Source organism: Gouania willdenowi, chromosome 20, assembly GCF_900634775.1.
Source record: "Gouania willdenowi chromosome 20, fGouWil2.1, whole genome shotgun sequence".
In the NCBI taxonomy this organism is placed as follows: Eukaryota; Metazoa; Chordata; class Actinopteri; order Blenniiformes; family Gobiesocidae; genus Gouania; species Gouania willdenowi.
In genome coordinates, this window is record NC_041063.1 from 10,689,178 (window position 1) to 10,704,791 (window position 15,614).

Here is a 15,614-nt window from a genome sequence, read left to right on the forward strand (position 1 = left end):
TTAAGAAAAAATGCCCATCACTGTAATCGCAATTGAGTTGTAATTGAGCAAGGATATTTGAAGATGTAATTGTAATTGAAAAATGTAATTTCACCCCAACCCTGGTGGAAACCCATTGGGGGTGGGGATGAACTTAAAAAAGGATTCCATGATGTAGCTTTATGAAAACAACACTATTCTTAGTGTTTGGTAAAACTAAGCGATCTGATATTTTTGTAAAGGCACTCAGTCAGGATCCAGCGAGTATTAGCTGTGATTAGATTAGGAGTTTAAAAATCAGAATGATCTGAAAGACTCGACAGAAAGGTTCAGGACGAGATGAACTCTGGTAGAAGCTCACTCCTTTTGGCGTCATTAAGGCCTACTTTTAGGGTCTGTGGCATTTCCCAGCCAGTGATGTCATTTCCTGAAAGCCTGGAGCAGTGTTTGCCTCCAGTGCCCCTCGCCGCTGAGCATCCGTTCTACTCATCAAACTGCCAATCAATGCATCTGTCAGATTGGATTAGAAACCGACCATTACAGTCCTTCACTCTTACAGGCATCGATAATACAGAAAAGAAGGCACTGTCTGGGCTCAATTACATTTTTCAGTTACATTTACATTTTCAATTACAATTCAGTTAAGATTACACTGACAATTATTTTTTATCCCCAGATAGTCAATTACAATTACGTTCTCAATTGCTAAAGTTCAATTACAATTACTCACATTTCCTGTGCCTGAAATAACCTGATAAAAGTGAACCTTCCTCTTGTGTTAGCTTTGTGTTAGCATCTAAAGCAGCTGTAAAATACACTAAAAACAATGATCTATCGTCTAACTGAGTTCCTATCTAATGGTTACGTTGTTAGGCTTCCTAATCAATGAAAATATAAGTTTTAATATTTTTGGTGTGGGCATCTGAGCCTATTTTGTGTCAGTATACCCCTAGATTTAAATCTCTTTAAATAGTAAAATGTGTGAAAGCTTAATATGAAACATATTGTTAACCACATATGTGTAGAACTGTACATAGAACTGTAACATGGTTTCCAAGTTTTGCGTAAAATTATAATTGACACGTTTTATAGTCAATTATCTGTACTTAATCACAATTTATTTACAATTATGACAGCAAGTTTCTTAACTTACAAATATATGTATGCCATAATTGTAATTATTTATCAATTACGCAATTACAGTTATAATTGATTCCAACCCTCATATTACCATCCTGTGGAAGGATTTTATTAAGTCCTCCATCATGTTTAATGGAATGAAAGATTGTCACTACCTGAAGGTTGTTTTTGTCAATTATCGACATTTTTTTTTTGTATGTCTAATGTAGATTTTTGTTTTAGAAAATGAATTTGAACAGACTGTATGTGACACATAAGATGGTAAGCCATCAAAGAAACCAGAGGGAATGTTTATTATAGTAGGTTTTTATAATTACATTTGATTTAGGAAGGGTGCATGCTGTTTTTAGAATGTATAGTTCCTATTTTTATTTAAAGCTCACCTTTACAACAATGATGGAAGTTAAATTACAGCAAACTATAATTGTCTTTAATCATTTTTGATTCATCTTGAATATTAAATTATAGTGCTTTTAGTTTCAATTGCAATATTACACTGATCTTACAAAAATGCATTGCTCCCTATTGGTAATCTTGAATTTATGCTTTGGTCATTGAATTTTAGGTGAAATATTTTAAATACATTTTTGTTTGTTTTCCTCAGTTTCATTATCTGGGGAAAAAGACATATTTTTCAGGGTTTGGGAGCCTTTTCTTTAGTGAAGGACAATGGTACTGCTCCAGTCTCCCAAATTTGGGAAAACCTTAATCAATAAGCATATGCACCTGTCTTATGACTTTATTGAAAGCTACATTTGGTTCACAAAAAAATAATAAATGCATTTTTTTTCTTGAAAGCTAAAATAAGATTTTGCACAAATACAGCCACAAACATAAACGAATTAACTAAAACTAATACTGAAATGCATGGTTCTGTTCGTTTTAGGTTTTGCAAAAATATTTCCGAATGGGTGCAGAGATATTATTGTTTATTTTCATGGTTAATAAAATCTGTGTAACACTACATTTACAACAAGAGACCAGCTATTGGGGAAATTATAAAAATGAGTCATTTTCTGTAAATAATGTTTATTTTTAAATGTTTTTAAATGCTGTATTTAATTGGATGATGTAAACAGAGTTAGCCAGGTTTGCGTCACCCACTCCTGTATTCCTGCACCAGCCCTACATCACTCACTGCCTCTGCTCCATGTGTGTCACAGACTGAAGGGCCGATCAATATCCAACATCAATACTGCATACTAGCTTTGTACATGAAGTTTAGAGCCAGGGTTTAGTACTTACTGACCAGCATTGATATCTCAAGTTGATATTAAAACTTTCTGCTTCAGCAAATGTTGAAATGGCCTCATTTTATAAAAAATTAGCAATAGGTATTTAAAAAACAAAAACAAAAACTGTAATGTTTTAAAACTATGTAGGGTTAATTGCCGTAAAATGCCAAATTTGTGACACTATTGTCATAAATTGTTTTTTTTAACAATAGCTACTTTTCTATCACACTTTGAAATGCGCAAAAATATAAATAGCGCAATAAAACTGGTACTGGAAATACTTGAATTTAAAAAAAAAAACACTCAAATATCACTCATAAGTGTTAACGCTTTCAAGAGGAGAATTTTCAGACGTTTCGATATTGAAACGTGTCGCAAAAGTGCTATGGAAACACTTTTCCCGCAACTGCACGTCACAGAACGTGACGTACCTGGTCACATGACCACTGCTCAACGAGAAAATGTGGCGCGGTACGCGTAAACAGAAGAAACGTCCGCAACATTTCTTAGCATTATACTAAAATAAAATATTACTGACACATTAGACGTGAAACAACAAAGGGATACAGAGTGTTATAAGGAGGTCTGGAGCGTCCAACTTTCTGCAGCGAAGTCTCGCGGGATGAGATTCTACGGGAGTTGCGAGGCTCCTCCCATGGAAACATGTTCAAAGCGCAATTATTTTAAGAAAATCTGTAATAGAAACACAGCTACTACTACCTGTTTTAGGCTACAAACTGAAAACATCAATCAGATGAATAAAATACCTAATTTTTGACTGATATTAAGTGGGAACTCGGGCTGAATGATTTCAGAAAGTAATCTTATTGCGATTTTTTTCCTCAATATTGCGATTGCGATTTAATATGCCATTGTTTTTTCAAGGGCCTCTTGTCATGTATTTTTCAATGAACACAAGCAATAAATCAATCTGTTTCGTAATAAACCATTTCAGATTTATTCAAACTTTAAAATAAATATATAATATAAATGTTAAAGCACTGATTACAACAATAAAGCAAACAAATCTGTGGCTTTACCTCTTCAACATATCTAACTAACTTCACGCTTCATGAAACATGTAAACATGTGGACTGCACTTCTTAAACTTGAAGTCTAAAAATAAATAAAATAAACAGTAAAAAAGTTCATAAATAAAGCTTACTAATATCCAGTCAGTAACATCACACAAACTAAAGTGCAGGAAAAGTAAGGAGAACTAATATCTGCTTTAACCAATTGGATGTTTTTTTTAGGTAAATCAAACAAAATAAATAAATTAAATTAAAAAATTTTTTAAAAAAATCATAGCCTTTGCGATTCAAAAATCACGCTTTATGATGTCGCGATTATATCGCAAATGCAATTAATCGTTCAGCCTTAGCGGGAACCTAGAATTATTGCTACATAGTAGCATATAGGCTTGAAGATTATGCTTTTGATGGCAGCCGCCGTCTGAGACTCAATGCAGTTTGTAGAACAGAACATAGGTTGGGCTTCTGCAGAGGAGATAATCAGCCACAGAACGCCTTGGGTTTTGGAGTCTGACCTAGATTCTGAATCAGATCTGGTTAGATGCTGATAACCCAACGATGGTCACATTTACCATTCATCATCGCAGCATTACTCTTGCTGTCGGGATCAATTATCTTTCATTTCTCCTTGTGCCCTGGCTCTGTGACACCTGGACACTTTCTGCACTGGGGGTACATGCATTATAGATGAGGCACTTGACTCTGTGGTTATCAAACTGCACATTAAGCCCATTGCTGCATTTGCTTTCCATTCTGCATTTGTTTGCCTCATGGTTGAAGGTCCAAAGCCAGGGAATCGCCCGTTTCTGCTTTGAACACATCAGTATTATGGCCATTAAATGAAGGTGCCATTGTTACTTTAAGGCTGCATGAATGGGATCATTACAAACAAATGTTTATTAGTAAAGGTGTTTTTTTTTTTTTTTATCCGAATAAAAAAGTAGTTGAGTCATCAACAGTCACTTACTATTATACATTTACAATTTCATATCTAGAATTTTGCAAAAGCTGTTTCATTAGTATTTGTTAGAAGCATTTAGAAGGAAATGTGTATAATTTCAAATTAAATATATAAAGATAATGGCAAATGTCATGTTTTCGTGAAAGAGGAGTTGTACTAATAATGATAATACATTTTATTTATACACTTTACAGGTAGGTTAAAATAACAACAGCAATAAAGTGATGAAAACATAAAAATCTAAATCAGAAAAAAGAAAGAACATCAGTTAAAAAAAAAAAAAGAGGCATGAATTATATGTTAAAAGCAGTGAAAACAGATGTGATTTAAAAGATGGAAGGTCAATGCAGTTACAGATGTGTCTTTGGAGTTGTATGTATTTATTTAAATATTCTGTCCCTCTAAAATAGAGAGAGACAAAATGACCTTTACACGACATCATCATGTCAAATGTTTTGCTTATAGATCATTTTAATGACGCAGAAAGTTTATTTTTTTTAGTCTTTTGTGCCCCATGTTTCAGCTGAAGCTGCTTTAATTTGATCCATTGCTCTGCCATCGTCTCTCACACCTTTCCTTTTTACTCATTCATGCACGGGGGGTGTTCCCTTCTCTGCGATAACAGCTTACCTGCCACGTTATTGCGAAATATTTACTCAGTGTAAATAAAATGAGGAATGGATTTCCTCCCGTACTTTGACTCCAGCTGTCTGACATGCCCTCTCTCTCTCTCTCTCTGTTGTTTTTCTTTCCTCCGCTCACACTAAGTGGCTAAAAGCCAAGGTAAGTCTAGTTTATCACATGACCCCTTTTGCGTTGATATGTTATTGATAGATTTGCCCCTTTTTTCTCTGTGAAACTCCCTTTTTGCATATGTTTGTTGTCACCTCTAATTAACAGAACTGTTGTCCTCCATGTAGAGAAGAAGCAACATGCTCCCCTGTCACTTTAAATGTTGTTTTCTAGTTCATGTTGTCCGGTAGTCCCTCAATGTGTTGTCATCTAATTTGAATGTTTACAGGTTTTCCAGACAGTTCTCATCAGATGAATGAAGCCTTGTTGAACAGCCCCGTTTTTAAATGACATAAAATACACACTTTGACTTCAACACACATTCTAGCGTGAGAATGCGTGGTTTTTCAACCAAAAATCCACCCATCAGACTTGTGATCTGGGCAGCCTGTAACATTAGTGTTTTCTAAAGAACAATCTCTCCCTGTGGCCTTAGCTGTTAATCTGTGAATTGGATTATTTTCTAATTCTTTTTTGTTTTTGTTGAATCACAGCAACATGGAAACAATCAGGCGATCCGAGCTGGAACAATATCAAGGACCAATCCGCCCACGCAGAAGCCACCCAGCCCTCCCATGTCAGGGCGTGGCACCCTAGGGTGAGTTTTCTACAGTCACCTGAGAAGGACGGCTGGTTCTCTTTGTAGTGAAAAATTGATGAGTAAAAAAAAACATTTGGATAGGTGTTTAAATTTGAAATGCAGTTCAGGCATGTTTCTTTTTTTATTTAACGGGTCGCAAAGATCTTAAATACCGTATTTTTCGGATTATAAGGCGCACCGGATTGTTATTGTTGTTGTTATTATTAAGGCTTATTAAGTGAAACAAAATAGTCAGATAAGTCAAACTTTATTCAACTCATTAACAATAATTCTCAACATTGTTCAGGTTTAACACGTAAAATATAGAACATTACACTCACTTTATCAGTTCAGTATGTTGAAGCACCGTACTGGTACATATCACTCCACGAGGCGTCTAACTACGGTAGCCCTGAAGCAGCAAAAATCCATCAAGCAGTGCAGCTTCATAGTTTACCAAAGTTGTACTAAAACATTTTGACATTAATTTCATACATAAGACACACCTGATTATAAGGCACACTGTAGATTTTTGAGAAAATTAAAGGATTTTAGGTGCGCCTTATAGTCCGAAAAATATGGTAATAGTATCGTAAAGTTGCTTACATCCATCCATCCATCCATCCTCTCCCGCTTAGCCGTTTCCGGGTCGCGGGGGCAGCATCCTCAGTAGGGAGGCCCAGACTTCCCTCTCCCCGGCCACTTCCTCCAGCTCTTCCGGGGGGACCCCGAGACGTTCCCAGGCCAGCTGAGAGACATAGTCTCTCCAGCGTGTCCTGGGTATTCCCCGGGGCCTCCTTCCGGAGGGACGTGCCCTGAAGGCCTCACTAGGGAGGCGTTCAGGGGGCATCCTAATTAGGTGCCCGAGCCGCCTCATCTGGCTCTTCTTGATGCGGAGGAGCAGCGACTCTACTTTGAGCCCCTCCCGAATGACTGAGCTTCTCACTCTATCTCTAAGGGAGAGCCCAGCCACCCTACGGAGGAAACTCATTTCGGCCGCTTGTACCCGTGATCTTGTTCTTTCGGTCATGACCCAAAGTTCATGACCATAGGTGAGGGTTGGAACGTAGACCGACCTGTGAATCGAGAGCTTCGCTTTTTGGCTCAGCTCCCTTTTTACAATGACGGACCGGTACAGACTCCGCATCACTGCAAACGCCGCACCAATCCGCCTGTCGATCTTTCGCTCCATCCTTCCCTCACTCGTGAACAAGACCCCGAGGTACTTGAACTCCTCCACCTGGGGCAGAACCTCATCTCCAACCCGGAGAAGGCACTCCACCTTTTTCCGGTCGAGAACCATGGACTCGGATTTGGAGGTGCTGATTCTCATTCCGACCGCTTCACACTCGGCTGCGAACCGATCCAGTGAGAGTTGAAGGTCACGGTATGTTGGAGCCAACAGGACCACATCATCTGCAAAAAGCAGTGATGCAATACTGAGGCCCCCGAACCGGACCCCCTCAACGCCCTGACTGCACCTAGAAATTCTGTCCATAAAAGTTATGAACAGAATCGGTGACAAAGGGCAGCCCTGGCGGAGTCCAACCCTCACCGGAAACGATTTCGACTTACTGCCGGCAATGCGGACCAGACTCTGACTCCGGTCATACAGGGAACAGCTCCTATCAGGAGGTTCGATACCCCATACTCCCGGAGGACCCCCCACAGGAATCCCCGAGGCACACGGTCAAATGCCTTTTCCAGGTCCACAAAACGCATGTGGACTGGTTGGGCAAATTCCCATGACCCCTCAAGGACCCTGCTGAGGGTGTAGAGCTGGTCCACAGTTCCACGGCCAGGACGAAAACCACATTGCTCCTCCTGAATCCGAGGTTCAACTATCTGGCGGACCCTCCTCCCCAGTACCCCTGAATAGACCTTACCGGGGAGGCTGAGGAGTGTGATCCCTTTATAATTGGAACACACCCTCCGGTCCCCCTTCTTAAAAAGGGGGACCACCACCCCGGTCTGCCAATCCAGAGGCACTGCCCCCGATGTCCACGCGATGTTGCAGAGTCGTGTCAGCCATGACACCCCCACAACATCCAGGGCCTTGAGGAACTCCGGGCGGATCTCATCCACCCCCGGAGCCCTGCCACCGAGGAGCTTTTTAACCACCTCGGCAACCTCAGCCCCAGAGATAGGAGAGCCCACTCTCGGGTCCCTGGGCCCTGCTTCCTGATTGGAAGGCGTGTCGGTGGGATTGAGGAGGTCTTCGAAGTATTCCCCCCACCGATCCACAACGTCTCGAGTCGAGGTCAGCAGCGCACCATCCGCACCATATATAGTGTTGACGGTGCACTGCTTCCCCCTCCTGAGACGCCGGATAGTGGTCCAGAATCTCTTCGAAGCCGTCCGGAAGTCGTGCTCCATGGCCTCACCAAACTCCTCCCATGTCCGGGCTGTTGCCTCGGCGACCGCCGTGGCTGCACTCCGCTTGGCCCGTCGGTACCTGTCTGCTGCCTCCGGAGTCCCACAGGCCAAAAAGGCCCGGTAGGACTCCTTCTTCAGGTTGACGGCATTCCTCCACCCCTCTCTTTACCCGAGTGTCCAAGACATGCGGCCGCAAGTCCGATGACACGACTACGAAGTCGATCATCGAACTGCGGCCTAGGGTGTCCTGGTGCCAAGTGCACATATGGACACCCTTATGCTTGAACATGGCGCCTCTCACCATTGGCGACTCCAGAGTAGAAGAGAGTCCAACCCCTGTCGAGAAGGCTGGTTCCAGAGCCCTTGTTATGTGTCGAGGTGAGACCGACTATATCTAGTCCGAACTTCTCCACCTCGCATACAAGCTCAGACTCCTTCCCCGCCAGAGAGGTGACATTCCACGTCCCTAACGCTAGCTTCTGTAGCCGGGGATCAGATCGCCAAGGCCCCCGCCCTGGACGACTGCCCGATCCACATTGCACCGGCCTCATATGATCCCTCCTGCGGGTGGTGGGCCTAAGGGAGGGCGGGCCCACGTCGTCCTTTCGGGCTCTGTCCGGCCGGGGCCCGTGGGCAAAGCCCCGGCCACCAGGCGCTCGCACTCGAGCCCCAACCTGGCTCCAAGGTGGGGCCCCGGTAGCGCCAATCCGGGCGACGTGAACTGCCTTTGTTGTTTTATGTACATATATGGCTATTGAACCGCTCTTAGTCGGACCCGTCACCTGGGACCTGTTTGCCTTGGGAGACCCTACCAGGGACATTTAGCCCCTGACAACATAGCTCCCAGGATCATTCGGGTACTCAAACCCCTCCACCGCGTTAAGGTGGCGGTTCAAGTTGCTTACATATATACATATTTGTGATAATCTTGGGAGTTTGCATCAATGTTAAGAAATGTTTCAATAACAATAACTTTTGGGATGTGACTGCTTTTTTTAAACAATTTAGTTCTTATTAGTATCCACTGAAATGTAATCAGGGTCAGTTACATTTACGTTTTCAATTACCCGTGTTCAATTACAATTCTATTAATGTGACCAGCATGTTTTCCAATTACAATTAAATTGCAATTATTTTCTATCCTCAGAAAGTCAATTACAATTATGTTCTCAATTACTACATTTCAATTATAGTTAATCACAATTACTGATCCTGAAATAAATAACCTAATAAAAGTTAACCTTCCTCTTGTGTTAGCTTTCTGTTAGCATCTCTAATGATAATAACATGTCCTAAATCAGCTATAAAACAAATATCTATCATCCTATTTATTGGTTACATTGTTGGGCTTCCTAATCAATAAAAAATATAGGTTTTAATGTTTTTGCTGTGGACATCTGAGCATTTTTTGTGTCAGAATACCCCTAGTGTTGAACTGTAACATGGTTCAACAGTTTTGCATTGAATTATAATTAACAATTTTTATAGAATTTTGCAATCACAATTACAAAGTCAATTATCTAAACTCAATTACAATTTAATTACGATTACTACAGCAGCCGATTTAGAAATTATAATTAAGCCGTAATTGTAATGAATGATAAATTATGCAGTTACAATTATAATTGACCCCAACCCTGAATGTACTTCAGTGTTTCGTGTTGACTAAAGTAAGTAATTTTATTATTATTGTGTGTCTCCTTTTTTTGGTCCATTTTGGTTTAATTACATGTCATTGATATTGTATTTATTTGTTATTCAACCACTGTTTTTCCAATGAAATCATCAATCATGATAATGATAATAGCTTCATTGATGATAAATAGGATTATTATGAAAATTGTATTAATAGCAGTATTATAATCAAAGTAATATAGGTAGATCATGAATGACGCAATATTTAGTTTTCATTTTGATAAAATATAGTAGGGAAATTAAAAGGAAAATTGTCATGTATTTATTAGGGAATGTAAACCAATGTTCTTTTTCATTCCGGCTGATCATGTGATCCACAACAGAAGTCCCTGACACTAATCAGATGTTAATTCCATGGTCACACTGGGCCTGTAGGATTTACAACTCTCCAGTGAACCTCCGTTTAGATTGCTGGATTTCCTCTGAATTGTGTTTCCTGCTGTTCCTTGATTTGTCACGCTGCAGACGCAACACGCCCTACAAGACTCTGGAGCCCGTGAAGCCGCCCACGGTGCCCAACGACTACATGACCAGCCCTGGGCGGCTGGGCAGCCAGCACGGTCAGCAGAACAGTCCCGGACGCACAGCGTCACTCAACCAGAGGCAACGCACACACAGGTGAGAGGAAAGATTCTGAGGCAATGGTTCTCAACTTGTAGGCTGCGACCCAAACGTTGGTCGCAGACCCAGTTTCCTGTGTCTATTCCTTCACAAGCAAGAGGAAAAAGATTGTTTTTATTTTGAAGGGTATTTATTCATGGAGTAGAGCAGGGGTTCTCAATCTTGGGGTCGTGAAACGCTGGAAGGGGGTCTAGCAGAAGCCTTCAAGAAACTAAGAATATTTTTGCTTATTTTTATCCTTTTTCTGCAACGTATTTTAACCAATTTCTATCACTTTCTTGCCATATTTTTGCTTCTTTAAAATAAATTTTTGCTACATTGCTCCCAATTCTGCCACTTCTCCGTCAAATTTAAATTTCAATGCCTTGAATTTTGGCCACTGATAAACTGTTTATACTACTTTTAATACCAAATGTCTCATATGCTGACGCATTATTGACACTTTTAACCTCTTTTCACCATATTTCATGCTTATTTTTTTTCCAATTTAACCACATTCATGATTTGTTTTTAGTAGGAACAACTTTTCTCTGCCACTTTTAAGCCAATATTGTCACTGAACTCTTTTTACCACATTTTCTGTCTGTTTTTGGCCTCTCTAGTTTGCTGTTTTTTTTAACCAATTTCTGTGGTTTTTAAAATCCCATTTCACGTCACTTTTAACCCATTTTATTTCTGATTAAAACGAGGATTTACATCTTTAAGATGATTATATACTATGGCCAAAATAATAATAAACTTCCTGGATAACAGTGGATATTATTCAGATCAATAAATAAATGTGGTTATCACAGCTTTATAGAACAATGGACCATCATTTTGCTGACTTTATGGATGGACCCCAAAAACCTCTCCCCTTTATTCCCCCTTGTAGATAATACAGTATCATACGTTTTATGTTGTTTCATTTTACACATTTTTCAGGTTTGGTTGCGTACTTAAAATGCACTTTTTGCTTTACAAATTATATTAATGTAGCAAATAATACAGTAACTTATTTTGGAATGTTGCTCTTTTGTAATTTTTACTATCTCAACTTCAAAATGCAACATTTTTTAATTAAAATTATTGGACAATTTGAATATTTTCCTAGATTGTGTATGTGCTTTGCTATTATAGGCGGATGGCTGATCCCAACGTCGGCCACGTTCAGAACTACTGTTAAGAAGTTTAGGGGTTTTGTCAAGTTTCTGCACTTTTTGCGCCTCTTTAGAAAAATCTAAACTATTTAACAGATTACACAAACTTCTTTTTTTTTAATAATGATTACTACATTCTGGTTTGGTGCCGACGTGTGTAAAATGTGATTTATTACACTGAAATTTGTTCCGATTAAATATTTAACTCAATCTAGATTGATTTATGTGTTTAGAGAGCGTATCTGAAGCTCTTTCTGTTAAATAATTACTTTAACATGAATACAGATATAGGTTATGATACAATAGTTTATTATACAGTCACCTTTCGCGGCCTCGGTGTTTCGTGGATTTTTTTACGTTGCCGTTTTGGATACATTTTTTTTACTGCCTATGAACGCGCATTGTGTTCTGCGTCCTGATTGGCTAATCCTGCGTTCACCCACCAGCGACACATCCAACTCTGTGAATTTCACTGCCTGCTGAAGCGAGGAGCTCGCGCTCCTTTTTCTCCTCTCATAAACATAAACCACCAGTGAAAACAAGCCGGTGTGATTAGCGGCTAATGCTATGCTAGCTCAGTGCTACAGAGAGAACTTTTACCTGCTACTACCACCTATTGAAGTTATTTTTAGAACGTAACCCCCGCGATAAACGAGGGAATACTGTATTGATAAAAACCAACTAGAATTTGTATAGATTTTCTTCTTCTCACCAGGTCACATCCTTCTTAGCATTTGTGATATATTTAAATTTTATTTTTCACTTATATTTCAATGCAATATAAAACCTTTAGTTGTGGACAAAATACAAGCACGACCCTGAAAACAGTGATGCAAAGAAGGCAGAAGGTGTGTTTTCTTTATGGGGAATCAGTGTTTTTATAGACAATTTATGTACACACACACACAGATAAAAGTCTAAAATCTTTAATAATATTAACATGTATTGATTGATTGAAGAATAAAAGCTGTATTTTCACTAATCTCTTTGTCTAGTCTCCACCTTTATCTGACATTTACCAATATTTATCTGACAGCGAGTGGGGGGCCCTTCCAACCAAGCTCGTAATAATAATAACCGTAAATGCCAGTGGTGGAAACAGCAGTGGGAGAAGAGCTCTAATTGTAGTTCAGTAAACCTTTGAACACACACAGGATGGTTCTGTGTTCCTCCACAGAAACCAGGGCACACTTTCATCAGCTTGACTTACGGGTGCTGAAGTCTCATTAACTAAAAAGCAGACCATGCTGACTGTGGGGGGTCATAAATATTGCATAAATGATTGTTTTTGTTTTTTCCATCTCGCTTACGTTTGGTTGTGTTTAGAAACGTTTGTGCCATTCCCTGCATTGCTGCAATAAACTGAGTCAGTCTTCAGACCCAAACTGTCACAACCCTGACAATATAGTTATGTCATCACTATTTGATTATACTGTCCTGATGCCCTTTATGTATATTTAGCTCATCACTCTTTGTCACCCTTAGCTGAGGTTTTGAATTCAGCATCAGCGTCTGTGAACTGCATACTGTCAACTAAAGCAGTTAAAGTAACAGCAAAATCTCATCAGTGAAATCAAATGGATGGATTGATGGAATTTTAATCTGTTTTGCAATATTATTGGATAAATAGAATAAACTGCATTTCCAGCACAGTTTAAATTGTGTGCCCTGGATCTATAATCTATGAAAGTTTAACTTTTTGAATGGAATTATGGAAATGAAACAACTTTTCTATGATATTCAATTTTTTTGGAAAGGGTCTGTATGTATTTATTAGAGATGCATCGAAATGAAAAGTCTTGGATAAAAACCGAAAATGAAAAATTTAAGGCCGAAAACCGTAGCACCAAAATAAGTTCTTATGCAAGTAAAATTAAAACATTGCAATTGTATAAATTAATATCAATGTTTTAAATAATAAGTAAGTTAAGCATGTGAAAATATTTATGAAGCACAGACATTCCAACAATGCACAATATAGAATAAACTAATGTGGGTGTGTGTGTGTGTGTGTGTGTGTATGTATATATATATATATATATATATATATATAATTAGGGATAAACTGAAATGACAATTTTTGGCCAAAAATGAAAAAACTAAGGCCGTAAACCGAAAATATATGCAAAGTATTATTCCCATTCCATTTATGGTTATTAATGCGTGCTAACCTCACTAAAATTAAAACATTGCAAATTTATATTTAAACTTGTTGAAATATTTATTTAGCACTGACATTCCAACAATCCATAATATATAAAATAATACAAATGTAATGTTTAACTTGACCCCCACTCAGGCCTATAACTGGCTGGGCTGCTGAAAGAGAGTCACATGAAATATGTCCTCTTATTAAAACACAAAGTGCAGTGACGATAATAAATAAAGCTTCTCTGCTTTATTTATTATCCAAGCATGTTGAGTGGAAAGCAAACAGGACCCAAAAGTGGGTCGCGGACCTGTACTAGGTGTTCAAACAAAAAAAAAAAAAAAATACTTAATGGCTCTCATTTTGGACTTGTCTTTTATTCTGAAAGAAACTTTTCTTTTGACGGGCATAGTGTGTAATTCATGTTGCACAGGAAAATATATAGATTTATGTTTCAAAAAAGATGACATATGTGTTTTCAAGAGCTATTTTTGAAAAACTAAATTTGGTTGGTTGAATTAAAAAAAAAAAAAAAAAAAGTGGGTCGTGATAGAATGATTGTGGCAAAATGTGGGTGACAGGGTGAGACCATTTGAGAACCCCTGAATTAAAGCATTCACTTCAGCGACCACCATCCTTTATAAGGGCAACCCTTGCTGTTTGTGCCTGGAAAGCAGCCTGCGGACCCCACAGGGTTAGGGTCAAAGGGAAGAAATGAGGGGAGGATGATGGGAGAGGGGATGAAAAGATGTAGGGGGAATGTGTGAGGGATGAATGGTGACGGTCTAGAATCAAAGAGTTTGTGAGGGATGTGTAAGGGTGAGAGGTAGGGAAGGGAGGATGAAAGGGAGAGAAAATGAGAGGTGGGATGAAGGGCCCGACTACAGACCAGGATTAGGGCCAACGTTAGAGAGAACGGAGAAGCAGGAGGCGGAGCTTTAGTTGGTCATTGATCTACGAGCCCTCGGGTCACACAGAGTGTAAGACGCCGCTTTTATAGGCCACGGCTGAACTGACACACACACATGCACACGCACACACACACACACACACACACACACACACACACACACACACACACACACACACACACACTGCTGTCCTCCTGTCCCACATCTACAGACTCTGGCTGAACCACATACAACACCTACTTTTAACTCTTCTAATTGCAGTTTGTAATAATTTATTAGAACTTAGCAAATAATTGTCTCTAAGTACACTGTTGGTTGAATATAGTACTGAATTTAAGATGTCATTACCATTATGTACATTGCCATTAATGTATTGCTTTGAAATAAAAAATAGAATAAGCGTAGTAAAAAAAAAAAACATGTGGAAAATAAAAATGACGAATAAACCTAACATAAAATATATGAAGATTTCATAGATTTTAAAAGAGTTGAATACTTGGAAAATGCATTATATCTATCTCTTCTCTTGTCCAGCAGTGAACGCGGCGGGCAGAATCTGCTACTACTTTCTTTCTGGCCGCCTTCTACTCTTAAACATGTTCATAAATGATTCCTTACCCCTTTAGAACCGAAAGAATATCTGTAATGTTACGTGAATATTTGTAAAAGTCACATTTTTCTATTAGCTCTGTCTGCTAGCATAGGATCTCTTCTTCACTACAAGAATTTCTGCATGCCAACCGACCACTGGGTTACCAGTGCCCTCTGCTGGTACAAACAAATATCTGACATAAATACAGTGCAGACTGTTTTTTTTTTTTTTTTTTAAAGTCCAATTGTTAAGGCACAAAATACATTTTCAGTTGCACTTTTAAAAAGAAAAACAACTATTATGCAGTTTTGCATTGTTTACTATAGAACCAGAATTTAAATTAATAGGCTTCTTCTTCATTTGTATTATTCCTTTATTTATTTCATTCAAGATTTATTTTTATTTAAATT

At 39.0% G+C, this 15,614-nt stretch overlaps 1 protein-coding gene across 11 annotated transcripts in view; it reads left to right on the forward strand.

Annotated features, from left to right (window-relative positions):
- The window catches only part of abi1a (abl-interactor 1a), a 68,704-nt gene that overhangs the window by 38,703 nt on the left and 14,387 nt on the right, over nt 1–15,614 (forward strand). For 7 of the 11 annotated variants that reach the window (XM_028434350.1, XM_028434352.1, XM_028434353.1 and 4 more), the window contains exons 4-6: nt 5,118–5,132; nt 5,636–5,739; nt 10,258–10,410. In XM_028434350.1, the coding sequence (XP_028290151.1) occupies nt 5,118–5,132; nt 5,636–5,739; nt 10,258–10,410 (272 nt within the window). The remainder of the gene's footprint in view (nt 1–5,117; nt 5,133–5,635; nt 5,740–10,257; nt 10,411–15,614) is intronic. The other 4 variants (XM_028434351.1, XM_028434354.1, XM_028434356.1 and 1 more) reach the window with 1 other exon arrangement.